The sequence below is a fragment of the Bos mutus genome, chromosome 14 (assembly GCF_027580195.1).
Source record: "Bos mutus isolate GX-2022 chromosome 14, NWIPB_WYAK_1.1, whole genome shotgun sequence".
Taxonomy (NCBI): domain Eukaryota; kingdom Metazoa; phylum Chordata; class Mammalia; order Artiodactyla; family Bovidae; genus Bos; species Bos mutus.
In genome coordinates, this window is record NC_091630.1 from 20,013,460 (window position 1) to 20,036,234 (window position 22,775).

Genomic DNA, 22,775 nt, shown 5'->3' on the forward strand with positions numbered 1-22,775 from the left:
CAAGGTATAAAATGAATAAAACCATCTGGCTTGGAATCTGTATATGATTCTTTTAGTTCAACGGCATACCAGCTTTAGAGAATATGGACTTAAGAGTATCTAGTGTAAAAAGTAAAAATTTTACAAATAATTTTAAAAGTAAAAATAAGGTACAAACTTTGTTATAAAATAAATGTCACAGAGATAAAATGTACAGCAAGGTACTGTACATTTGAAAGCTGATAAGAGAGGAGATCTCTAAAGTCCTCATCACAAGAAAAAAATCTGTAACCAGATTTGGTGATGGGTGTTAACTGACTGTTTCATTTCACATTACAGTTGACCCTTGAACAGCAGAGACTTTAACTGTGTGGCTTCCCTTATATAATAATTTTTTTTCAATAAATATACTGGAATTTTTTTTGGGGGGGGGACTAACAGGAATTTTAAAAACTCAGATGAACCATGAAGCCTAGAAAAACTCCAAAAATATTAAGAAAAAGTTATGTCATGAATGCATAAAATATTTGTAGATAATAGCCTATGCTTACATAGGCATAAGGTGAATGATATTTAATATAAAACTAATACTGTTAGTTTTCTTACTGTTGGCTGCTCAATGACAGTTTTCTTACTGTGTTACAACTTTGCTTTCGTAGAATTACATTACCATACAGTATGCTTCTCTTTCTCTTAATTGGAGAAACTGTGTTTCTATCATCACAGGTAAGTAGTTTCTTTTAAATGAACAACGTTTCTAATATCATATGATAAATATGACTGTAATACTACATGCCATAAAGTTTTTATAACCATTCATTCATTAGTGTTTAAGTTAGGCTACCATGAAGTAATCATATTGCTGCTTCTTCACTATCAATGCATCAATCACTGTATCTATAAATACAATAAATATGAATCTCCCTTTCACATTATCTTTTCATTTTTGATGTCTAGTGTAAGTAATACGTATACCATCTAGAGTTTTGTATCATATAGCAAAATACTGACATAGGTAATGACAGACAATTCATTTTGCAAATAGATGGTACAAATTTACAGTATTGATAAGAACAGTACTGTAAATGTATTTTCTTCTCAATGTTTTATTTTTTCCTATCTTACATTATTATAAGAATACGGAATATAAAACATATAACACACAAAATACGTATTAATGAACTGTTTATGCTAATCCTAAGGCTGCCAGTCAACAAGAGACTATTTGCTGTTAAGTTTTGAAGGAGTCAGAAGTTACAAGTGGGTTTTTGACTGTACAGGATCAAAAATGTGCCCTAAATTCCACATTGTTCAAGGGCCATAAACATTTGTATACATGTATACACAAATATTGAACTGTTATGTTGTGCACTTGCAACTGTTATATGTCAAGTATACCACAATAATTTCTTTAAAGTAAAAAAGATTTCATTAAAGGCAGTAAAATTTAGTTACGTAATAGTTTGAAGCCTCACTAAATTTACTCAGAAAGAACTACCAGATTTGGCTACTAGAAAGAAATGTTAGAATTTTTTTTACCTAAGAATTAATCAAAAATAAGACCAAAGATAATATAACTGAAATTTAAAAAATAACATAGATGAATGACATAAATGCATATAGCCACTATACATTTTTAAAAGATGAAAAATCTAGGCTAACAGTAATTAGCCTATGTAGGCTTTTTTAAGTCATGGTGGCTCATTCTAAGCAACAGGACACCCTGCCCAGAGTTCCCTGGCTTCGTCACTAGGTAACACTGAGATGACCACTCGCAGTGACAGCACTCACAGACCAGTGGATGCATCATCAGGCCACAACTTACCCCAGGGTGTTGCCAGCCAGCCTGCCCAGAGTCTCAGAACCTGAGAGAAACCACGGGGAGTCGTTTGTCCTACCAGGTCTCGATGTCCTCCCTGCCCCAGAGCTGCTATTCAACTTTGACCTGGGAAAAAAACAAGAGGTAGAAAAATCACGGAAAAGTCCCCAAATGCCTAGGAATTCCAGGCTTCACTACATAAAATATCAGCTTAACAATTCTGATAACTCTCATTGAGATGGACACTTCAGAACAAAGAGCAAATCTAACAACTTGTAACCTGGTAACAATCCAGCTCCTGTCTGAACCTTTTTCATGGTTTAGCTGCAAACAAACTGTTCCTCAGATTTTTAAAAGTAATCATACTTTCTTCAGAAGCAGTCAACTGAAAGTCATCATGCATTATCTAGCAATGTTTTTTACATGTCATACTTTATAAAGACCAAAACTTTAAAGACTTCAAAAATTTCAAATTGAGTTACCTGATTTGGGAATATTAAGGGGGAAAAAAAATGATCTGAAAAGGCAGTTCACTCAAAGAGCAGATCTGACTTGGAACCTACCAAATACATATCATACTTCTGGTAACCTATTCTGGTTAAGTGATCATTGATTCCTCTGCTACTGTTAATGTGAATATTTTAGCTATAAATCACTGTTTGCATAAAAATTAAAATCAAACTATAAAGTAACCACTGCATTCTATTTTAAGCACCTGGTTTTCTATAATGCTTTTTAACTTGACGGTTCCCCAAACCAAAACACAGATGGAATATTATACCTTTAAGAATTAAATTATTAATTAAATATAAAGGACATAATGACTTACCCATCATTATTGTCAGGTTTACCCAATTCCAATCGGTCTGGCTGTACTGAAAAACCAATCCTGCAAACTCTACCATCCTAGAAGCAAAGAAAATAGAACTTTCCCAAGTAAAAATGTGCATTAAAACTTGAGTTTATTCAACAAACAGATTACGTACCTATCACTGTCAATTCAAAAAGCCAAAAAATAAGCTCCCTTCCAGAAGGCACTCATAATGAAGCCAGGGAAGTATATTTTATATGCGTTACCATGAAACCAGTGAAGATAATGTAAAATATCTCAATCTAACAGAATTCAGAGTAAGAAAATAACTGGATATCAGGAACTTCATTCTCTTACTAACTAGTTTCAAGCTCTAGTAAATCATTTACACTTTCTCTGGGCCAGAGAATTTATACAATAAGAAAACGGAACTGGGTGAGCTCTGAAATAATTATCGTAAGAAACTGCTCTTTTCTTCATTTCTTCCAAAAGGAAGACACATGACGATGCACAGTTGTATTTTAACACTCATTTTCACTTCCCTACCTTAAGAGTAAACAAACAATTTACCTCAAGAAGGAAGGCAGCGTGATTTGGTCCCACCACACACTGTTTAATAGTAGCCTGCTCCAATACATTCAAAGGGGGATGGCTGAGGAATAAAGAAAAATATGCAAGCAAAGTTATTATTTTTTCCTCCAAAGTCATTGTATTTACTAGAAACTTTTATTACATGGTATACACATATACTCACACATCATATGTATGTGTGAGTGTGTCTGTATATATAACGAACATATATATACGTGTGTGTATATATATATATAAAATGAAAATAATAACACCCTATCATTACAATGAAAAGACCCAACAAAATAAATAAGAAAATTATTTTTTAAATGGCAAATACACCCTTGAGGGTTTTTTCAATTTCAATTAACAGAAGAACTGCTGGCAAAACTCATTTTTAAAAACTAATATTTATATATTTTAAAGCAATAATTGAAATACATTATCTTATAGCTCTTTGGTATGGCAGAGTTTTTAAAAATTAGTATGAACACAAACTATAATTCAAATGAACTCACTCATAAAAAGCTGAGAGCTAGATTAAAATATTCTTAATAGCTGCTACCTAAACATGAGTACGTTTTCCTAATTTTTGTCTTTTAAAAAAAGCTATTCTCCTCAGGAAATGTAAAATATTTTAAAACTCTTACCTGTTTAAATTGTATTTGTTCAGTTTCTCTGAAACTTCTCGTAACCTTTAAAAACAAAACAAAGCATGAATAAACAACACATACAGAGCCTTTGTAAACAAAAGAGCTCTCATCTGGAGATCTCTAACAGTATGTGTGTGCGTTCAGTCATGTCCGACTCTTTTGTGACCCCATAGACCACAGCCCGCCAGGATCCTCTGTCCATGGGATTTCCCAGGCAAGAATACTGGAGTGGGTTGCCATTTCCTTCTCCAGGGGATCTTGCTGCCCCAGGAACTGAACCCACGTCTCTGCATCCCCTGCATTGGCAAATGGATTCTTTACCATTGCACAACCACAAAAAATTTACTAAGGCAAAATGATTTGTATATTATCTTTAAGTTCTGTCTCTAAAAAGGTCATAAGTCAACCCTGCAGTTGCTTTACCTCACCACCTCATTTGTAACTTCAATCATCATCTTATTTTACAGAAGAGGAAACAGGCTTCCAGATTTTAACAAACCAGCAGTAGAACTGGCAATTGGATCAATGCTCAATGCAAAGCCAATTTTTCAAACACTGTACTACATACGCTGAAAGAGATTCTTGAAGGTACAGGTATGCCACAAAATGAAACTATTTGGAAAGTACGTAACTGTTAAAGAATTTAAGATAACAAGGCAGAAACAATCCAAAAGCCAAACTGACTTTAAGGTGAGAATAGTCTCAAAAGTTCTGAAAGAAGGGCCGTGTGACACACGATTGTACAAATTAAAACCTTGGTGCCCAGGTTGGTATTCTGGTGGAATTGCAAAAATAAAAAGCAAAACCTTAGTGACCACATCTGTAAAACAAGGGTAACACCTGACATTTTTAAGAGTTATTGAATATGCTTAGAAAAATCTCAAAGGGCTATCTAACAAAGACATTAACTCATGTTATTTATCACCATTTTGCTGTTTCTCTCAAAGAAACTCTTAAATTAATATAAAGAACTGTAATATTCATTTAAATTAGGTACTTCTGTCAACCTAAGGAAGACATTTTATAATATAAAGATGTAATCAAATGTAGAGATTTTAAGAGTTCAGTTCTATTACCTAAACAAATGCCTGATCTTTGAAAACAGTATTTGTTTTATTATTATTAATAACTGAAAAATAATTTTCAGAAATTCTTTTAAAAATAAACTGAGAATTTTAGAAAACAGGGGAAAAAACAGAACAATAAATCAACAGGAAATTTCATGAAGTTTGCTTTGTAAAGAGTGACAAAAATACATAAAATCAAATTTCAGTCATTCGTACTAACAACAGATCAAAGTGGTATACATACTCAAAATTAAACATACTTAAAGCTAGTTTAGGATTTAAAAGCTACCACAAATCATACAACATATGGGCAAATAAGCTAATTATTCCAATAAGAGATTCTACTAGGTACCAACTGTCCTTCAACTTTATCTGGTAAACTTCTATCCTCTGTTCTTTACAAGGAGCATCTTTGAAACACTAAAATGTGTATAAGCAAATGGTGCTATGCTAAGCCGCTTCAGTCATGTCCGACTCTTTGCAACCCTATGGACTGGAGCCCCCAGGCTCCTATGTCCATAGGATTCTCCAGGCAAGAATACTGGAGTGGGCTGCCATGCCCTCCTCTAAGTATAAGCAAATGTCCAACACTAAATCATATTCCTATGCAAAAACAGGGCTTCCCAGGCAGCACCTGGGAACTCGCCTGCCAATGCAGAAGACATGAGATGATGGTTCAGTTCCTGGGTTGGAAAGATCCCCTGGAGAAGGAAATGACAACCACTCCAATATTCTTGCCATCCTCTGTTCCATGGACAGAGGAACGTGGTGGGCTATAGCCCATGGGGTAGCAAAGAGTTGGACACGACTGAGCACCCCACTCCAGTACTCTTGCGTGGAAAATCTCATCGACCGAGGAGCCTGGAAGGCTGCAGTCCATGGGGTCGCTAAGAGTCGGACACGACTGAGCGACTTCACTTTCACTTTTCACTTTCACGCACTGGAGAAGGAAATGGCAACCCACTCCAGTATTCTTGCCTGGAGAATCCCAGGGACGGGGGAGACTGGTGGGTTGCCGTCTATGGGGTCGCACAGAGTCGGACACGACTGAAGTGACGCAGCAGCAGCAGCAGGGCGACTAACACTTTCAAGCAAAAGTAACTTTCGAATGATGTCATACTTAATTTTCACTCCAAAACAGCATCTGATCATCTCTGATTTGGCTCTCAATAAAATAATTTTTGTTTTTCTAGTCTTTCATTAACAAAAAATGTTTTCTTCAGTCCTTTGAAGTCAAGCTTTTTTACCATATCTCAGTCTGCTCATTTACAATGCACATATCTCTGCTCCAAGACAAGAGAAAACACCGGAAGAGTAATGCACTGTGGAACTCAGGAGCTCTGGAAGAAGGCTGACTAGAAAATGGGGAGAAGAAAATAAACTGGGAGGCCCTGTTCTGGGCAATAACCACAGCCTTGAGAAGACCTGGCAGGGAGGCATGAGTTCTCACTCTCCTCAGCTCACATTTACTCTGAGCCACGTATAAAACTCTTTACCAGACAACAGAGTAGAAAGACTGTGAGATAAGGCCAAGGAAGGCTTTACTTCCCAAAAGCCATAATAGTGACACTGTCAAAAGATACTTGTTCACCAGCATTCAACTAAACCCCTCATTTCCATTCCTTTTTTCTTAGCCCAACACTGGCTCCAGAGTTTTCACAAAGCATAAGGGAGTGAGGGGAGAATAAAATTTGTCAAAGTGTTCTCAAAACTGGACAACTGAGATTAAGAATTAAATGATGCTTTCATGGCTCCAAATACCACTGCAGGTAGTATCTATAAAACTAAAGTAGGGTTTGAGGATATCAAAATGCTAGAAATAAAGAGAAATAAAATAACAATTCAAGAACTCAAAAGCAAATTTCACGTTAGGAAGGGGATAGAAGAAATTGTTACAGACATAAAACTTTCTATTATTAAAAATCATGGTGGACTCCTAACTGTATCTGAAATGTACACCCATTCGTACTGGAAATGATACCCACTGCATGACAAGAAATCCAGGCTTTACTCCCAGCTCATCTACCACTACTAGCCCATTAAGTTTTCTGTCTCATCTATGTGAAGCAAGACTAATCAGTCCTCTCTAGTTCTTTTTAGTCTTGAAACTGTTAAGAATGTATGAAATGCAAATATATCAGTGGAAGATATTTATGTTAATGTTTATATTGAAACAGCATTTACTGTCATATTCAATTTCATCTTACCCATCTGAAACTCTCATACACAAATTTATTTTAAATAGATACTTAAGAATGCTTTTCTAAATATCAAATTTGTTTAATTTCTTAATTCAATCCCCCAAATTTATAGAAAATATATGCCATTTTTCCAAATTTCAAGATAGTTATTATAACTAAATTGGCCCCATACACCTTTTTCTACATGGATCCCAGATAACAGTAACAAAGAAATCTTCAAAGCAAAAAAACAAAAACAAAGTACTAACTACAAAATAAAGGCTACTTTGTTCCCCTTAACATTATAGAATCCTGGGCAGACATGCAAAACTCAGAATCACTGCAGGCTACTGATCACATTCATTTAAATTTACTAAGTTACTGCATGTTTCCCCAAAATTATCAGGCATTCACCTATATTAAAGGATCCTCCTCCAAAAGCTTACAATGCTTAAAGTTATTAACTGTTTAGTTCAGTTCAGTTCAGTCGCTCAGTCGTGTCTGACTCTGTGACCCCATGAACTGCAGCACGCCAGGCCTTCCCGTCCATCACCAACTCCCGGGGCCTACCCAAACTCATGTCCATTGAGTCAGTGATGCCGTCCAACCATCTCATCCTCTGTCCTCCCATTCTCCTCCTGCCCTCAATCTTTCCCAGCATCAGGGTCTTTTCAAATGATTCAGCTCTTTTCATCAGGTGGCCAAAGTATTGGAGTTTCAGCTTCAACATCAGTCCTTCCAATGAACACCCAGGATTGATCTCCTTTAGGGTGGACTGGTTGGATCTCCTTGCAGTCCAAGGGACTCTCAAGAGTCTTCTCCAACACCACAGTTCAAAAGCATCAATTTTTCGGCGCTCAGCTTTGTTTAAAGTCCAACTCTCACATCCATACATAACCATTGGAAAAACCATAGCTTTGACTGGATGGACCTTTGTTGGCAAAGTAATGCCTCTGCTTTTGAATATGCTGTCTAGGTTGGTCATAACTTTCCTTCCAAGGAGTAAGCGTCTTTTAATTTCATGGCTGCAGTCACCATCTGCAGTGATTTTGGAGGCCCCAAAAATAAAGTCTGACACTGTTTCCACTGTTTCCCCATCTATTTGCCATGAAGTGATGGGACCAGATACCATAATCTTAGTTTTCTGAATGTTGAGCTTTAAGCCAACTTTTTCACTCTCCTCTTTCACTTTCATCAAGAGGCTCTTTAGTTCTTCACTTTCTGCCATAAGGGTGATGTCATCTGCATGCATCTGAGGTTATTGATATTTCTCCTGACAATCTTGATTCCAGCTTGTGCTTCACCCAGCCCAGCATTTCTCATGATGTACTCTGCATATAAGTTAAATAAGCAGGGTGACAATATACAGCCTTGACGGACTCCTTTTCCTATTTGGAACCAGTCTGTTGTTCCATGTCCAGTTCTGTTGCTTCCTGACCTGCATACAGGTTTCTCAAGAGGTAGGTCAGGTGGTCTGGTATTCCCATCTCTTTCAGAATTGTCCACAGTTTATTGTGATCCACACAGTCACAGGCTTTGGCATAGTCAATAAAGTAGAAATAAATGTTTTTCTGGAACTCTCTTGCTTTTCCGATGATCCAGCAGATGTTGGCAATTTTGATCTCTGGTTCCTCTGCCTTTTCGAAAACCAAGCTTGAACATCTGGAAGTTCACAGTTCACATATTGCTGAAGCCTGGCTTAGAGAATTTTGAGCATTACTTTACTAGCGTGTGAGATGAGTGCAATTGTGCAGTAGTTTGAGCATTCTTTGGCATTGCCTTTCTTTGGGATTGGAATGAAAACTGACCTTTTCCAGTCCTGTGGCCACTGCTGAGTTTTCCAAATTTGCTGGCATATTGAGAGCAGCACTTTCACACCATCATCTTTCAGGATTTGGAATAGCTCAACTGGAATTCCATCACCTCCACTAGCTTTGTTTATAGTGATGCTTCCTAGGGCCCACTTGACTTCACATTCCAGGATGTCTGGCTCTAGGTGAGTGATCACACCATTGTGATTATCTGGGTTGGGAAGATCTTTTTTGTACAGTTCTTCTGTGTATTCTTGCCACCTCTGCTTAATATCTTCTGCTTCTGTTAGGTCCATACCATTTCTGTCATTCACTGAGCCCATCTTTGCATGAAATGTTCCCTTGCTATCTCTATAATTTTCTTGAAGAGATCTCTAGTCTTTCCCATTCTATTGTTTCCTCTATTTCTTTGCATTTCTGTATTTCTTCCCATTGTAATATTAACACAAGTTTTCTGTTTTTAAAAGAAAAAATAAGCCACCCTGGTGGTGGTAGTGTAGTTGCTAAGTCGAGTACACTCTTGCGACCCCATGGACTGTAGCCCACCAGGTTCCCCTGTCCATGGGATTTCCCAGTCAAGAATACTAGAGCAGGTTGCCATTTCCTTCTCCAAGGAATCTTCTGAATCCAGGGATCAAAACCACATTTCCTGCACTGCAGGCAGATTCTTTACTGCTAAGCCACCAGGGAAGCCCACCTTAGAGCTCACCAAATTCCATTTCAGAATAAATCTTTACATGTGATTGTGATGGGAAACAAGAACACAGCATTACATTACAAAATAACCTCATAACTCAGCATTTAATCTCATTTGGAGACAAGCAGGAAAGTCTTTGTGAGGTGGCTATAACACACAATGGATAGGTTAGCAGTATGTTTCTGACAATCCTTAGTACTCCGACACCAAAGATTTATTGTGTATTCCGATTCAATAATCTATTCTATTCCTTCAGATTTATAGACAGATTTACAGATCCACAGGCTGGAAATTTTTCAAGCACCAAGGTAAGGTAACAGCAAACCAGTATTAAAAGAGAAATAACTATAACAGTACCTGCTAGAAGGTAATGTATTTCATAGCTGCCCTTGAAATTCCCTACAAGTTCAATCTCATCTCCCCCAAATTTAACATTATAATTTCTATGACCCGCAACTGACAGCAGCACTTAATGCAGGGTCTTCAGTTTTATAATTCTCTGCCCTAATACTGAATCCCCTGCCACCTGTTCAATAAGCACATCCCCAAAACAAATGAAACCTGCTAGATTCCTAGTTACATTTCTAAATGTAAAAAATTTAGGTGCGTCTAGACCCCTAAAAGGCTCCAATTCTCCAGCATGTATTTCCCTCAGTCCACCTTCTACAAGATGATGTTTTTTCCTTTACCTGGAACTGTAAGACCAGGGATACCTATCCATGTTTCACGTTTATCAGTACTCACTTTAGTGGTAGAAAGTGGCGTAATTCTTCTGCCACCCATACATTTCCTCTAGTCTTGTTCTTATTTCTTCAGGCCCAGCTCAAACACTAACTCCTCTCCATGAATTTTTCTGGTAGCTCTAATTTTCTTCCTACATAAACCTACAGCTTCTCCCTCATACAGGACCCTTTAATGGTCTACTTGACATTCTACAGTCATTTGTGTTTCGATCTAAACTGGCTTCAGACTTAAAGCAAAGAAGAGATAAAACTTACCAAGTATTTCCCCACTCTTCCATTTCTTTCCAACAGTGAAAAATGTACAATAATACTTGTTATAATACATTTCAGGAGCAGAAAAGATTCCTGATCTTAAACTAAACTACTCCTCAGGTCTTCCACCTCAAATTGAAGTTTAGAACAAGCAAGAAAAGTGTGAATATACAGATCTTTTTAGGACAGTTGCCCATATTAACTCATTAACAGACCAGTTGACACAGTGAAAACATCTGATAATTCACCAGTTACCCAATAATCATATTAGCAAACTACCTTTAAAGTGACCTCACACCACTCTCTAGATATCCATTCATGGAAATAAAACTTTTACCTATCCACATAATTTTATTTTGGAATATAGGGCTTAATAATCCATATGAAGAAACAACAGTGAATCAGTGAAAGGCTACTTGTAACACTAAATCATAAGATTCCTACAGAAAATGTCTTAAAGAACACCTGTCATCCACATCAGAGAAGGCAGGTACTGCCAAAACTTAAATGCACCCAGATTATCTTTTTGTAGAAAAAGAAATACTGTAGGAATATTTCTAGCATTTCTCCAAAAGCAAACTCTCTAAAGCTTAAAATTCAAGAAGCAATCAAAGCGCACTTTTTTCTTTTTTTCTTTTGGAGCAATGGCTATGTTACCAGATTGATGGCAGAGAGAAGAGTCAAACCCTCCTCTGACCACGGAATATGGTCTCTGCACTGTATCATCACACACCTTCCTGAGTATCGGGAGTCCCCCCACAACACAGTTCTTTTATACCACTGTTGCACCGCACCATACAAACTGCCACCTCTGAAATGCTTCCTTGCATGCCAACTGTTCACATTATCAACAATAACAATAAATTCAAGCTATTACATGGTGGTGCTGCCTGGCAGCAGGACTGTACCTGGGAGAAAAGAATGTACTTTCGGCAAAGGTGCAGAGAGCATTCTGAGACGGTCATTTACTTGTGCCAGCATTTAGTAAGTACATTCCCACCCCCACCAGCAAACTGAAAGCCTGGAGTTAGCTTCTTCAATCCTGCACAGTGGGTATCCCAACCCCAGGTCCCTCTGCACACAGCCCTGGAGCAGGCCACCTGCTCAAGGGGAGCCCCTTGAGGTAGTTTTGGGTGTCAAGACGGAAGGGATAACTGAGTCTCCTCCTCCTGCTGCACTGTGGATTTGTTTATGGGTGAAGGAGATGAAGTCTTTCAGCCTACCTGCCCACTGTGCTGTGACTTAAAATATTAGGAGCTACCTTGACCTGTGAGCCTGAGAAGAGCTTAGCGGAATTAGGGTTGCTTTGGCCCAAACAAGAAGCACCAGCACTTTAGGGGTGATTCCCTTCAACACAATTCCCTGTGATTATGAAAGACTCTCTTACTGTATGTCTGAAATATGACTTCAAGACATTCAATTTTCAGATACAGTTTTAAAAAATTCATTCTGTACTGCTTATATCTGAATTTAACCCTGATCATGCATTCCTAGCTTCAGAATTTCTCAGGAATTGGGGGTGGGGGTGGATAATGAGAGAAGCAGTACAGGTATTTAGACAATACATACAGAGAAGAAAAAAATCACTACACCAAAACTCAACAAGTGATGGTTTCTAAAAGGCTGGTTACAATGGAGGGTCTGAAACACTATTTATGAACTCTTAATACTGTTAAAACTAAAATCCAGGGGCTTCCCAGTGGCTCAATGGTAAAGAACCCACTTGCCAACGCGGGGGACACGGGTTCCATCCCTGATCTGGGAATATCCCACATGCTGCAGAGCAATTAAGCCCGCGAGCCACAACTACTGAAGCCGGCACCCTAGAGCCCGTGCTCCACAAGAGAAGCTAATATAATGAGAAGCCCGCACACTGCAACTAGAGAAAAGCCCGTGCAGCAACAAAGACCCAACAGAGACAAAAATTAGTTAATCAACTAATTTTTAAAAATCCACTCGTCTATTTTGCACTCAGAATAAATGTATCCATGCATGATTCTCTAGATGTAAAATGACATGGTAATGCAACATAAAGCATATGAAAAATGTAACCCTGCCTCCCTGATAGCATTAAATTTCTCATGAGCACTAAACGTTTATTTCAGTAGGGGAAGGTGAGGCAGTAGAGGCAAGGATCAGAAAGAACTTCTAAGATTTACATGCAAAAGCTACAGTCAATCAGTAAAAGGGGTGGGGAGGGGAAGTCTTTAAGTCTAAGTCACAAACTGCCAGCCTACAGGTGTACACAAGATATTGAATCACATGGCCTTTTAAATTTTTAAAAGACTGTTAAAGAACTTGGCCAACATGTAAAACTGGAAAATTTCAGATACTCAGATTTCTAGCTTCTTTTGAAAAATGAGATCTAACAACCAAGCTTCTATTGACTAGTGGTGACAAGAGGTACCCTTACCTGCCTAGCACCTGGAGGCATTTGCATTTGAGACTACTGATACAGATTATTCCTCCCACCCTCTAAAAGAGGGTATTTCCTTGTGAAGAGTAATCTGTTCAGTTTTATAATGCAAATCTCAGCTTGTACTTTGATCCATAATATATCTTTGCTTAGACATAAATCTTAGCCACTTTTTCTTTAGATTTGAGTTGACTTTTCTCTTTTTTGCCTACCAAAGAAAATGGTGCCAGGTAGCAAACACTTTTTTTTTTTTTTTTTTAATTTGGTTGCACCGGGTCTTAGTTGTGGCACACGGGATCTAGTTCCCTGACCAGGGATTGAACCCAGGCACCCTGCACTGGGAGCAGTCTTAGCCGCTAGACCACCAGGGAAGTCCCCTGACTTTTAAAAGACTCCAAATCACCCAAATGATGGCTTTTATAGGAGGAAAAAACCCATCTGTCAGCTTCCTGTGTAACCAGTTATAGTTAGGATTTCTATACACTTTGTGCTTATGGACAAAACGAATGTCTGTTTATATAATGTGTTCATTTTACCTTAAATAAATAAACACAAGACATTCAGCCTCAAGATACATTCAAGACCAAAAAAAAAGTTTCCAGATAAATACAGAAAATGATATAAATTTTAAGTGGGAAATTTAATTCTTACTCCTAAAATGGTTTTCAGGTGAAACAGCTCAAACATTTCTATACAACTAAGATGAGAAAATTCCACGTTATAGACATACTCTGCAACTACAACAAAGAAAAATACATTATACTTACAAATAATTTCTTCCCTTAACATAAGAAAATATTCTAGTTAGAAATTCCTATAAAACGAAAAGGAGACCAAAATCCCAAAATACTGTGCCATTCGAAAGATAAACACATCTCTGAGAAACTAGCACAAGAAAGTGAGTCATTTTCCTTTAAAGCAAAACCATCCATGTTATTTTCAGCTCCATTCAAAACAGGAAAAGGGAAATACACATGCCAAATGGACAAGAAATTTGGTAGGAAAAGATAAAGATTTGGCCTTTACACATTAATCCTTCTTTATAATTTCCTGTGTCTTTGTCTCACCTAATTTCAATTTCTTAACAGTAAGACTACACATACATACAAGAGTCAAACTTGTGTTAACTTGCATGCTAACAGAGTAAGAAGACTTCTTCAGTCCTTCTGTTTCAAAAATGTAGCATCCAGCCAAAATTTTAAGAGAAAAGTCTTGGTTTTTCTTCACTCTTAGGCCATATCCACATTCTGAATAACTACAACATCATTCAATAAAGTACCTGCCAAATGCATATAATGTATTCGAACTGTTACAAACCCCATTTTAACTCCACATGCAAATCAAACGTCTCATGAGAAACTAATGCACTTTGTAATATAAATACTACTGTTCGGCAAGGTACTCAGTTCTTTAAATAGAGCTATATACCTATGATTAAATCTGATTTTTCCACAAAACAAGACTATAAGGAGGTTAGGTTCCTGACCAAGGATCCTGATGCCATTAGACTCAGGAAAGCTTCTTTAAATGACAGATAATGGGATGGATTCTTGTTTGCCCTTTTAACATCGAAGATGAAATAGTAGTTTTACTGCCTCTGAAACGGTCACTGGACATTCTTGAGCTGCCATTCCGTCTGCTCCAGGAGCCATCCTGCAGTCCTGAGGGGCAGCATGGTGGTAGGGAAAGAAGGGGCTGTCAGACAAACCAACCTGGGTTCAATTCCATCTCTTCCATTAACTGGTTCTGCAACCTTGGGCAAGTTCACTTTAACCTCCCAGAGCATGGAAGGTTTCTTGCTCTGTTAAATGAAGATCAACCACTTGTTTGGTAGTGCTGCTATAAGGATTAAAGGTAATTTTGCAATGTACCCTGGAAAGAGCCAAGCACTTAAATGCTCAATAAATGGCAGCCATTATCATTATCACTGAAATATACTTTTCATCCTTGGATAGCTTGCTCTATAGACTGCTGCTTCCAATCAGCCAACTTCTAGCTTGAACCGGTTGCCAAATTAAACAAGGCCCAATTTGAATCTGGAGATCTGGTAGGAACCCGAAGAACCAGGGAATGACAACTAAGTCTGGGAATTCCTGGAACCAGAAATCTGTAGGCACACTGTAACTCTTTGTATCCTGTGCCTGGGCTTTTATTTCACAACAGTAAGAGATTCCTTCTCTTCTCTCCCCTACTACTTCCAGTCTCATCTCCTAACACTTCCAGAGCACTGCATACTCCAGATATCACTACTGCATACTCCAGATATCACTATGCTCTCCCAAGTTCTTAACTAGATTATATTCACAAACTACTCTATTTTTCTCTTTCCTTTTGGCACACTGTATAGCTTATGAGAGCTCCCCAACCAGAAGTAGAACCCAGGCCACAACAGCAGAAGCACAGAATCCCAACCACTAAACCACCAAGGAGCTCCTTACTTTATTTTTTTGTACACACCCATTTCTTCAGCCTAGAATAAACTATACTCCACTGCCCTCTACACATCTATAGATACTAATCCCTCAAGTTTTGGCTGAAAGAACCTGTGGGAAAATCTTAACTAATCTTTCACTCCAGGCTATACTAGGTCTTCTTCTGACCCCCCTGGGGCATACTTCCTCCACTGTACTTATACCGTATAACTACTTGTTTGGTGAAATATCTGTCTCTTTCCCAGCTTATGTGTTATATGCCGAATACACCATGAAAAATGCCGGAATGGATGAAGCACAAGCTGGAATCAAGACTGCCGGAAGAAATATCAATTACCTCAGATATGCAGATGACACCACCCTTATGGCAGAAAGTGAAGAAGAGCCTCTTGATAAAAGTGAAAGAGGTGAAAAAGTTGGCGTAAAACTCAATATTCCGAAAACTAAGATCATGGCATCTGGTCCCATAATTTCATGGCAAATAGATAGGCAAATAGAAACAGTGACAGACTTTATTTTTTTGGGCTTCAGAATCACTGCAGATGGTGACTGCAGCCATGAAATTAAAAGACACCTGCTCCTTGGAAGAAAAGTTATGACCAACCTAGACAGCATATTAAAAATCAGAAACATTACTATGCAGACAAAGGTCCGTCTAGTCAAGGCCATGGTTTTTCCCCTAGTCATGCATGGATGGGAGAGTTGGACTACAAAGAAAGCTGAGCGCCGAAGAATTGATGCTTTTGAACTGTGGTGTTGGAGAAGACTCTTGAGAGTCCCCTGGACTGCAAGGAGAGCCAACCAGTCCATCCTAAAGGACATCAGTCCTGAATACTCATTGGAAGGACTGATGTTGAAGCTGAAACTCCGATACTTTGGCCACCTGATGCGAAGAGCTGACTTTCCTGAAAAGACCCTGATGCTGGGAAAAGACTGAAGGCGGGAGGAGAAGGGGACGACAGAGGATGAGACGGTTGGATGCCATCACCAACTCCATGGACATGAGTTTGAGTCAGCTCCAGTAGTTGGTAATGGACAGGGAAGCCTGGTGTGCTGCAGTCCGTGGGGTTGCAGAGTCGGACACAACTGAGTGACTGAACTGAATAGCCTGTGTGTTAGTCACTCAGTCATGTCCGACTCTTTGCGACCCCATGGACTATAGCTCGCCAGGCTCCTCTGTCCATGGAACTCTCCAGGCAAGAATACTGGAGTGGACTGCCATTTCCTTCTCCAAGCCTGAAACTCTACAAAGGCAAGAACCATGTTTTCACTAATTTCTAAACCCCCAGCACCCAATACATAGTAAAACCCTTCTGTGCGCTGATGGATGGGTGGCTGAACAAATGAGTAGACGTTCATATCCCTGCGCTAAGTCCTACGGTGCCTCAAAATGCTGAATTCATAGCTTTTTAAATTCTTTTCATAGTCGTTCTTAAAAGATTTTAGCTTTTCTGCTATGAGAACAATAGTACGAGACTAGGTTTTTTAAAACACACTAAGGAATACTGTCCTACAAAATAAACCTATGGAGGCTCTGCCCTAATTCACATGGTCTTACAATACTCTGAAGAATCTGTCTAAACTCTTTTCTTTGAGAATCATCCCCAGAAAGAGTTTACCAGACAGGAAAACCACTTGGTACTGTAAGCCAGGGATCTTCTCCTAATCCCTCCACTTAGCGAACAGTCTTCTTTCTCCCTCCATCTTACCCTCCTCCACAGTGTAATTCTGGTTGGTATAAAGGAATGTACTGAAAGGCCAAAAAGAAGCTGGAAACAAAGGGAAGAGAGAAGGTGAGCCATCAGGAAGTAAAAGTACAGATAAAAGTCTGTGTGCAACTCACCTGAATGTAAGTGCCTGAAACTGTAACCTGAGTCTAACTGGTTAAGCGCCTTAAAACCAAATGAGTGAAAGTCTAATTCCTAGCTATCTTTTGGCAAGTAATGCAGTAAAATATTTTAACATTTTAATGCTGTGCCAACATAAGAATTGGATATAAATACTCATATTATTTTTTTATTTGTTTGGGGTTTTTTTTGGGGGGAAGGAGGGTTGTTTAGCCAAACATCTGCATTGTAGCCATGAAAAGGCAAAATCAGTGCCAACCCAAGTCCTACCTAGATACCAAAAAAAGCCCTGCTTTTTTTGAGTCTCTGCTTCACTATTAAAAGAGGAGCATGACCTTGAGCAGGTCATTTTAAAATCTGCTCTCATGTTTCCACCTCTGCCAGAAATGGTGCCTACCACAGCTGCTTCAGAGTTGTTTTAAGAATTGGAAAATATGTCACATGCAAAAGTAATGTGTACCATCTAAAATAATAGCATCTAAACCTGGCTAATCATCCAATCTCTAAGGAACATTTTAAAAGACATAGTACCAGACCCCACCCAAACTTACTCAGTCAGAAATCTCCAAATACAAGACTCAGTAATTTATGTTCTAGCTAAATAAATTATGACACATTCATAAAATATCTCTGGAAGGAATAACATCTTAGTCATCTATGAGGAAAGGAAGTAGGCAGCTAGGAAACGGAGCAGGAAGGGAAGTTTTTCACTGAGTGCCAATGTACACTTGGTTAAATTTAAATCACATAAACATTCTATCAACTCAAAATTGAAAAAAAAAAAAGGTCTAAGAAACCCAAAGTGATGCTGATGATAAAATAAGTTTGGAAATCACTACTCTAAGATATCACAAATACATGTAAGCATTTCTTAAAATAGTCCCAAGATTAATAGTCCATGTAGGACCCTACTATTTCAAGTTTTGGAAATGTTGCTTAGGAAAGTCCCTTCTTAGAAATTCACAATCCACATACCTCTATTAGACTCTGGTAAGTCCTAAAACAAAGAAACCTGATTAACTATGCTTAATCCTGTGTTTTCCAAACTGAAGTGAGCACTATTTGGGAAACACTAAACATGGAACACAAACAGGCCATTCTTTCTAGTAAGGTTTTAGGGAACCAGAGGACACCGATTTAATATCTAAACTCCCAGAAACAGAGACCACGTGTTATTCATCTCTACCCCCACGAAAGCCTACAGCTCAGTAGTGACAAAATGCCTTTCCTTTTTTCTTTATCTAAACAAAAATGATTTTCCAATTTCCTTACTGTTTAAGCAACTTCAAGGATTAAAAAGAGAAACAGCATAAACAATCTTACTCTACGTAAAATTACATCAACATATATCACAGCAGACAGTTTTTTAAATCCAAGTAACATGGCAACAGCATTTCTATTTCTCTAAGTAGAAAAAATTAAAGATATTTAGTTTTGATTCAAACTAATCTACTTTTAGGAGACAGCAATAGATTTCATTATTTTCCTTCTACAGTGTAAGTAAACCTTGCTGGGCATCTTTATTCCCATGAAGCCAGACTAACCAAGTGGGCTTTACACAACAACCTTGCTTATTACCTGAAGCGTTATCATCAGTATACCCAGAGGGGGTCTGAAAGTTGTATCTAATGGCTTCTTTGAAATCTGCACCTACTAGGGTTCTTAACACCAGGTCTCTATCTCAGAAAACCTGAAGGAAGGTTTTCTGAACTAGAAATTCGAAGATACAAACTGAAATTATTTTTTTTAAAAAAAGGTCAAAACTACAAGCCACCACAGTCAAATTTAAGAGCCCTACCAGATTCCTTTTATCACTACGGAGCACTAATGAACACAAATCTTTCCTCTCTGGCAACACAGCAAAGGCTTGCCTCCCCACCCCCATTTGGCCTTCAGAGATCTACCAATAAAAGTTTCCAATTCCTCATCTAACAATAAATATTCAACACAATATTAGCAGACACAACAGGCAGTCTCTGATTTACAGACTGACATCAAAGATAGAGAGGGCTCTCATCCCATCTCAACCTCCAACCACTTAAAAAACAAAAGCCAAACACCCATACACACACAAATGTGGTGTTTTTAGACAATGTGTGGATAACTAAAGGTAGAGAGCTAATCCTGAGAATGACCATGAAGGACATCAGTCTATCGAACTGCCAATCCTTAATTATCACTCCCAGACTGCTAGTTTCTTTCCCATTAAAAAAAAAAAAACAAAACTCAAAGCTCACTTCCTAGTCACAGATGCAATATTCTCAATACTGCAGCATCAAGAACTAACAAGTTCACTGGTTTAATTCTTTCTTCATAACTAACTTCAACCTCCTGAAAAAGGAAGATGATGGAGCAGAAAGCGAGGCAGAGCCAAACACTAGCCTCACCTCCAGCCTGGCACGCCTGTAATTAGCACCATCTCAGACTGTCCTACCAAACACTAGGCAGAAGAGGAATGCTTCCCACATTCAGTCACCATTATCATAGCAACAACACAGCTACATATAGCACAGCTCTCCTGGTTCCCACAGAAGTAACTGGCATCTGTAGTGAAAGACAGAGCTGAAGAGTTAACAAATATAACAAAATGGAACCAGCCTAACAATGAGATTACTATTAATAAATACTACCAATACACAGTAGGACTCGAAAGCTGCTTGTCCCAGACTAACTACATTCTTGACACCTCCTTTCTTAGCACTGAATACTCCATCAAGTCTGACGTGGGAAGTCAATGAAAAGGTCTTCCACAGATTTGGGTGGGACTGTTCCCTCTACTTTCCTTTCCATATAAAGCTGAAAAGAGTAAAGTGAGTAAAACTAAAACAGAAAGAAGAAATGTATAAGATATGTAACAATTAACAAACACTGACTGAATATTATGGGCAGGTATGCGTATCAGTGGGCTAGAAGAATCGTTGCAATAGAGTTGGTGTACTTTGCTCTCTCTGGAAAACCTCTCCCACTCTTAATATACAGCCATGAAAGACACCTGTAAAAAAGAGAAAATCAAAAGACATAGCTGAGATCAAATAAAAGATAAATATCTCCACAGATGGGAAATAATGCTCAAAGTGCTCCCCAGTGAGAGACTGGGTTCATCCTGGAAGCTGGAGTTAGACTCATGGTTTTGTTATAAATGTTGTGACTGAAAAGCTTAATAGCAGCCACTAAAAGAACAGAAATAGCAATCTATGGTTTCTAGTCAAAAGCAGAGGGAAAAAAGAAAGAAATGCAGGAAACTAGCAATCTAACAAAGGAAAAAAGGCAGTGAAATAAAAGGTTCAGAAAATATAAAATTCAGACAGTAGAAATAAACCTGCTTATTCAAATGGTTCATCACACATATTAAAAGTCAAATATTATCAGATTGGAGGAAAAGGAAGTATGATGGAAGGGCTGAGAGACATTATATAACAATAAAAGGAATAATCCACCAAGAACAAGTAACATGCAAGACTCTGAATGCTCCTAATACCACATCTCAAAAATCATCTCTAGTAAAAACTGACCACTTGAGGAAATGTCAACTCCAATGAGAAATACACTTCTATCAGAAAGTGATAGTTAAAGCAGAAAAAATATCAGTAAAGACAGAAACTGTACTGGAACTTTACTGAAAAGGAACATTAACAAGCTTAGTCTAACAAATAAATACATAGAAATCTGTCCCCAGACTGGGCTGCCACAGGTTTTAAGGCATAAAGAATATTCCAACTTCTAGACTTAACAGATAAATAAAATTTCCTTCAAATTAAAGGAATAAATGTAAGGTTGCCAACTTTTCATCTTGCCAAGATGTGGTACCAATATTTTACTGAAAGATAAATTTAAAATTTAAAAAGTAAGAAAGACAAATCTAAATAACTGGCACCAACACAGAAGTGTACTTAATTTGATAGTTTTATTTGATGTCATAACAACAACTATACAGATTTTTTTCATTTAATATCAAATTCTTGATATAATAGTCTTTGTTTTCCATGAGAAAACAAAAGACTACAAGAGGTTGATTTACCTATAATTACTCAAATAAGAGGTGAAAGAGAGGAGGGGAGACAAAACCTCTTGAAGCCTCTATTCTTGTCATGGTATCGCACTTGCCATGGGTCCAATTCAATCAACAAATACTTCCTGACAGCCCAGAGGTAAGTATTACAGGAAATAAGCTGCACTATATGATACACTGGGAAGAGAGGGGAGACAAACAGCACCACCTGAAGGGGTCTCTACATACTTGGGATGATCACCTTAATTATGCACCACAGCTACAGAAAACTGTGCCATCTACCCCTTAGGAAGCCTGAGAAAGAAAGGGAAGTTGAGAACCACTATTTCAATCCACACATCTCAAGTAGTGTACTATAATCTACTTGTAAAAACAAAAGGCATCCATAAGGAAACAAACAAAACACTAAACTGGGAGCCAAGATAAGTGCTATAACCAAAACTTACTGTAAGAGAAGGCAGCATTCATTTCAGGTTAGAAGAATCAGTGAATGCCAGGGCTTCTGGGGAGTCAGGATTTTGAAATGGGCTTTGAAGGGTGTTGAGATTCATCATCTCAGAAAAGGGGACACATGTCAATGAAAACATAAGTATTTGTCTACTAAACTAAAAAAAAAAAATGGCTCTTATACAAATAAAAAGGCTACAATTACCAAAAAGCCGAAAAGATCCTAAGAAACTGAAATTATTTTTCTTACAAATAATCTAAACAGTAGATAGTGCCAGAGTGTCTGCAAAAAAACAACAAATTGTATACCACTTCCTGTGATCAAAGTATTATTCTTTTAGGAACTGAATCTCCCTTCCAAGTAAGAGTGAATAAATATAAAAATTGACTCCCCTGGTAGCTCAGTGGTAAAGAAACTGCCTGCAATGCAGGAGACCCAGGTTCTATCCCTAGGTTGGGAAGATCCCCTCGCTGTAGGAGGGCAAAGGACCTCTGTCCCATGGACAGAGATCCGGCAGGATACAGTCCACGGGGGTCACAAAGAGTTGGACACAACTGAAGCAACTGAGCATGCATGCATGCACTGAAAGAAAACTGACATGAAAACAGAAAAAAAAGGAAGTCCAACATACTTCACAGAAGCAGATCTCATTAGCTGGACAGCAGATACAAGATCTGACAATCTTTCCACTTTGCTACCTCTTGTGGACATGAAATCAGACTCAGGGAAGACTTCAGAGAAGAACCTGAGCTCCCTGAAGAGAAACTTAATAAATGGGGAAGCATAGTGAAAGAACACCTTTCTTCCTGCTCTTCACTAGACGGAGAAGAAAATGAGGGAGAAAACATTTCAAGAAAGGTAGTAAAAGAAAACACAAGCCCTGACTACAGTAAGTTTTAAAGAACTTTCCCCATGCCTGAAGAACAACAGAGGCTTCCAAAAATTAAATTTTGAGACAGGCTTTAGTCCATTTTGGAAAGTTGTCAAACCTGCACATCCTGGGACATTCATTCTCAGGAAGAAAATGCAGGACCACTGCTA

The 22,775-nt window shown here is 38.2% G+C and overlaps 1 protein-coding gene across 5 annotated transcripts in view; it reads right to left on the reverse strand.

Moving 5' to 3' along the window:
- The window catches only part of UBR5 (ubiquitin protein ligase E3 component n-recognin 5), a 137,706-nt gene that overhangs the window by 88,876 nt on the left and 26,055 nt on the right, over positions 1-22,775 (reverse strand). For all 5 annotated transcript variants that reach the window (XM_070383073.1, XM_070383072.1, XM_070383071.1 and 2 more), the window contains exons 2-5: positions 3,830-3,874; positions 3,180-3,261; positions 2,628-2,704; positions 1,805-1,924 (exon numbers count right to left, since the gene is read on the reverse strand). In XM_070383073.1, coding sequence (XP_070239174.1) covers positions 1,805-1,924; positions 2,628-2,704; positions 3,180-3,261; positions 3,830-3,874 — 324 coding nt within the window. The remainder of the gene's footprint in view (positions 1-1,804; positions 1,925-2,627; positions 2,705-3,179; positions 3,262-3,829; positions 3,875-22,775) is intronic.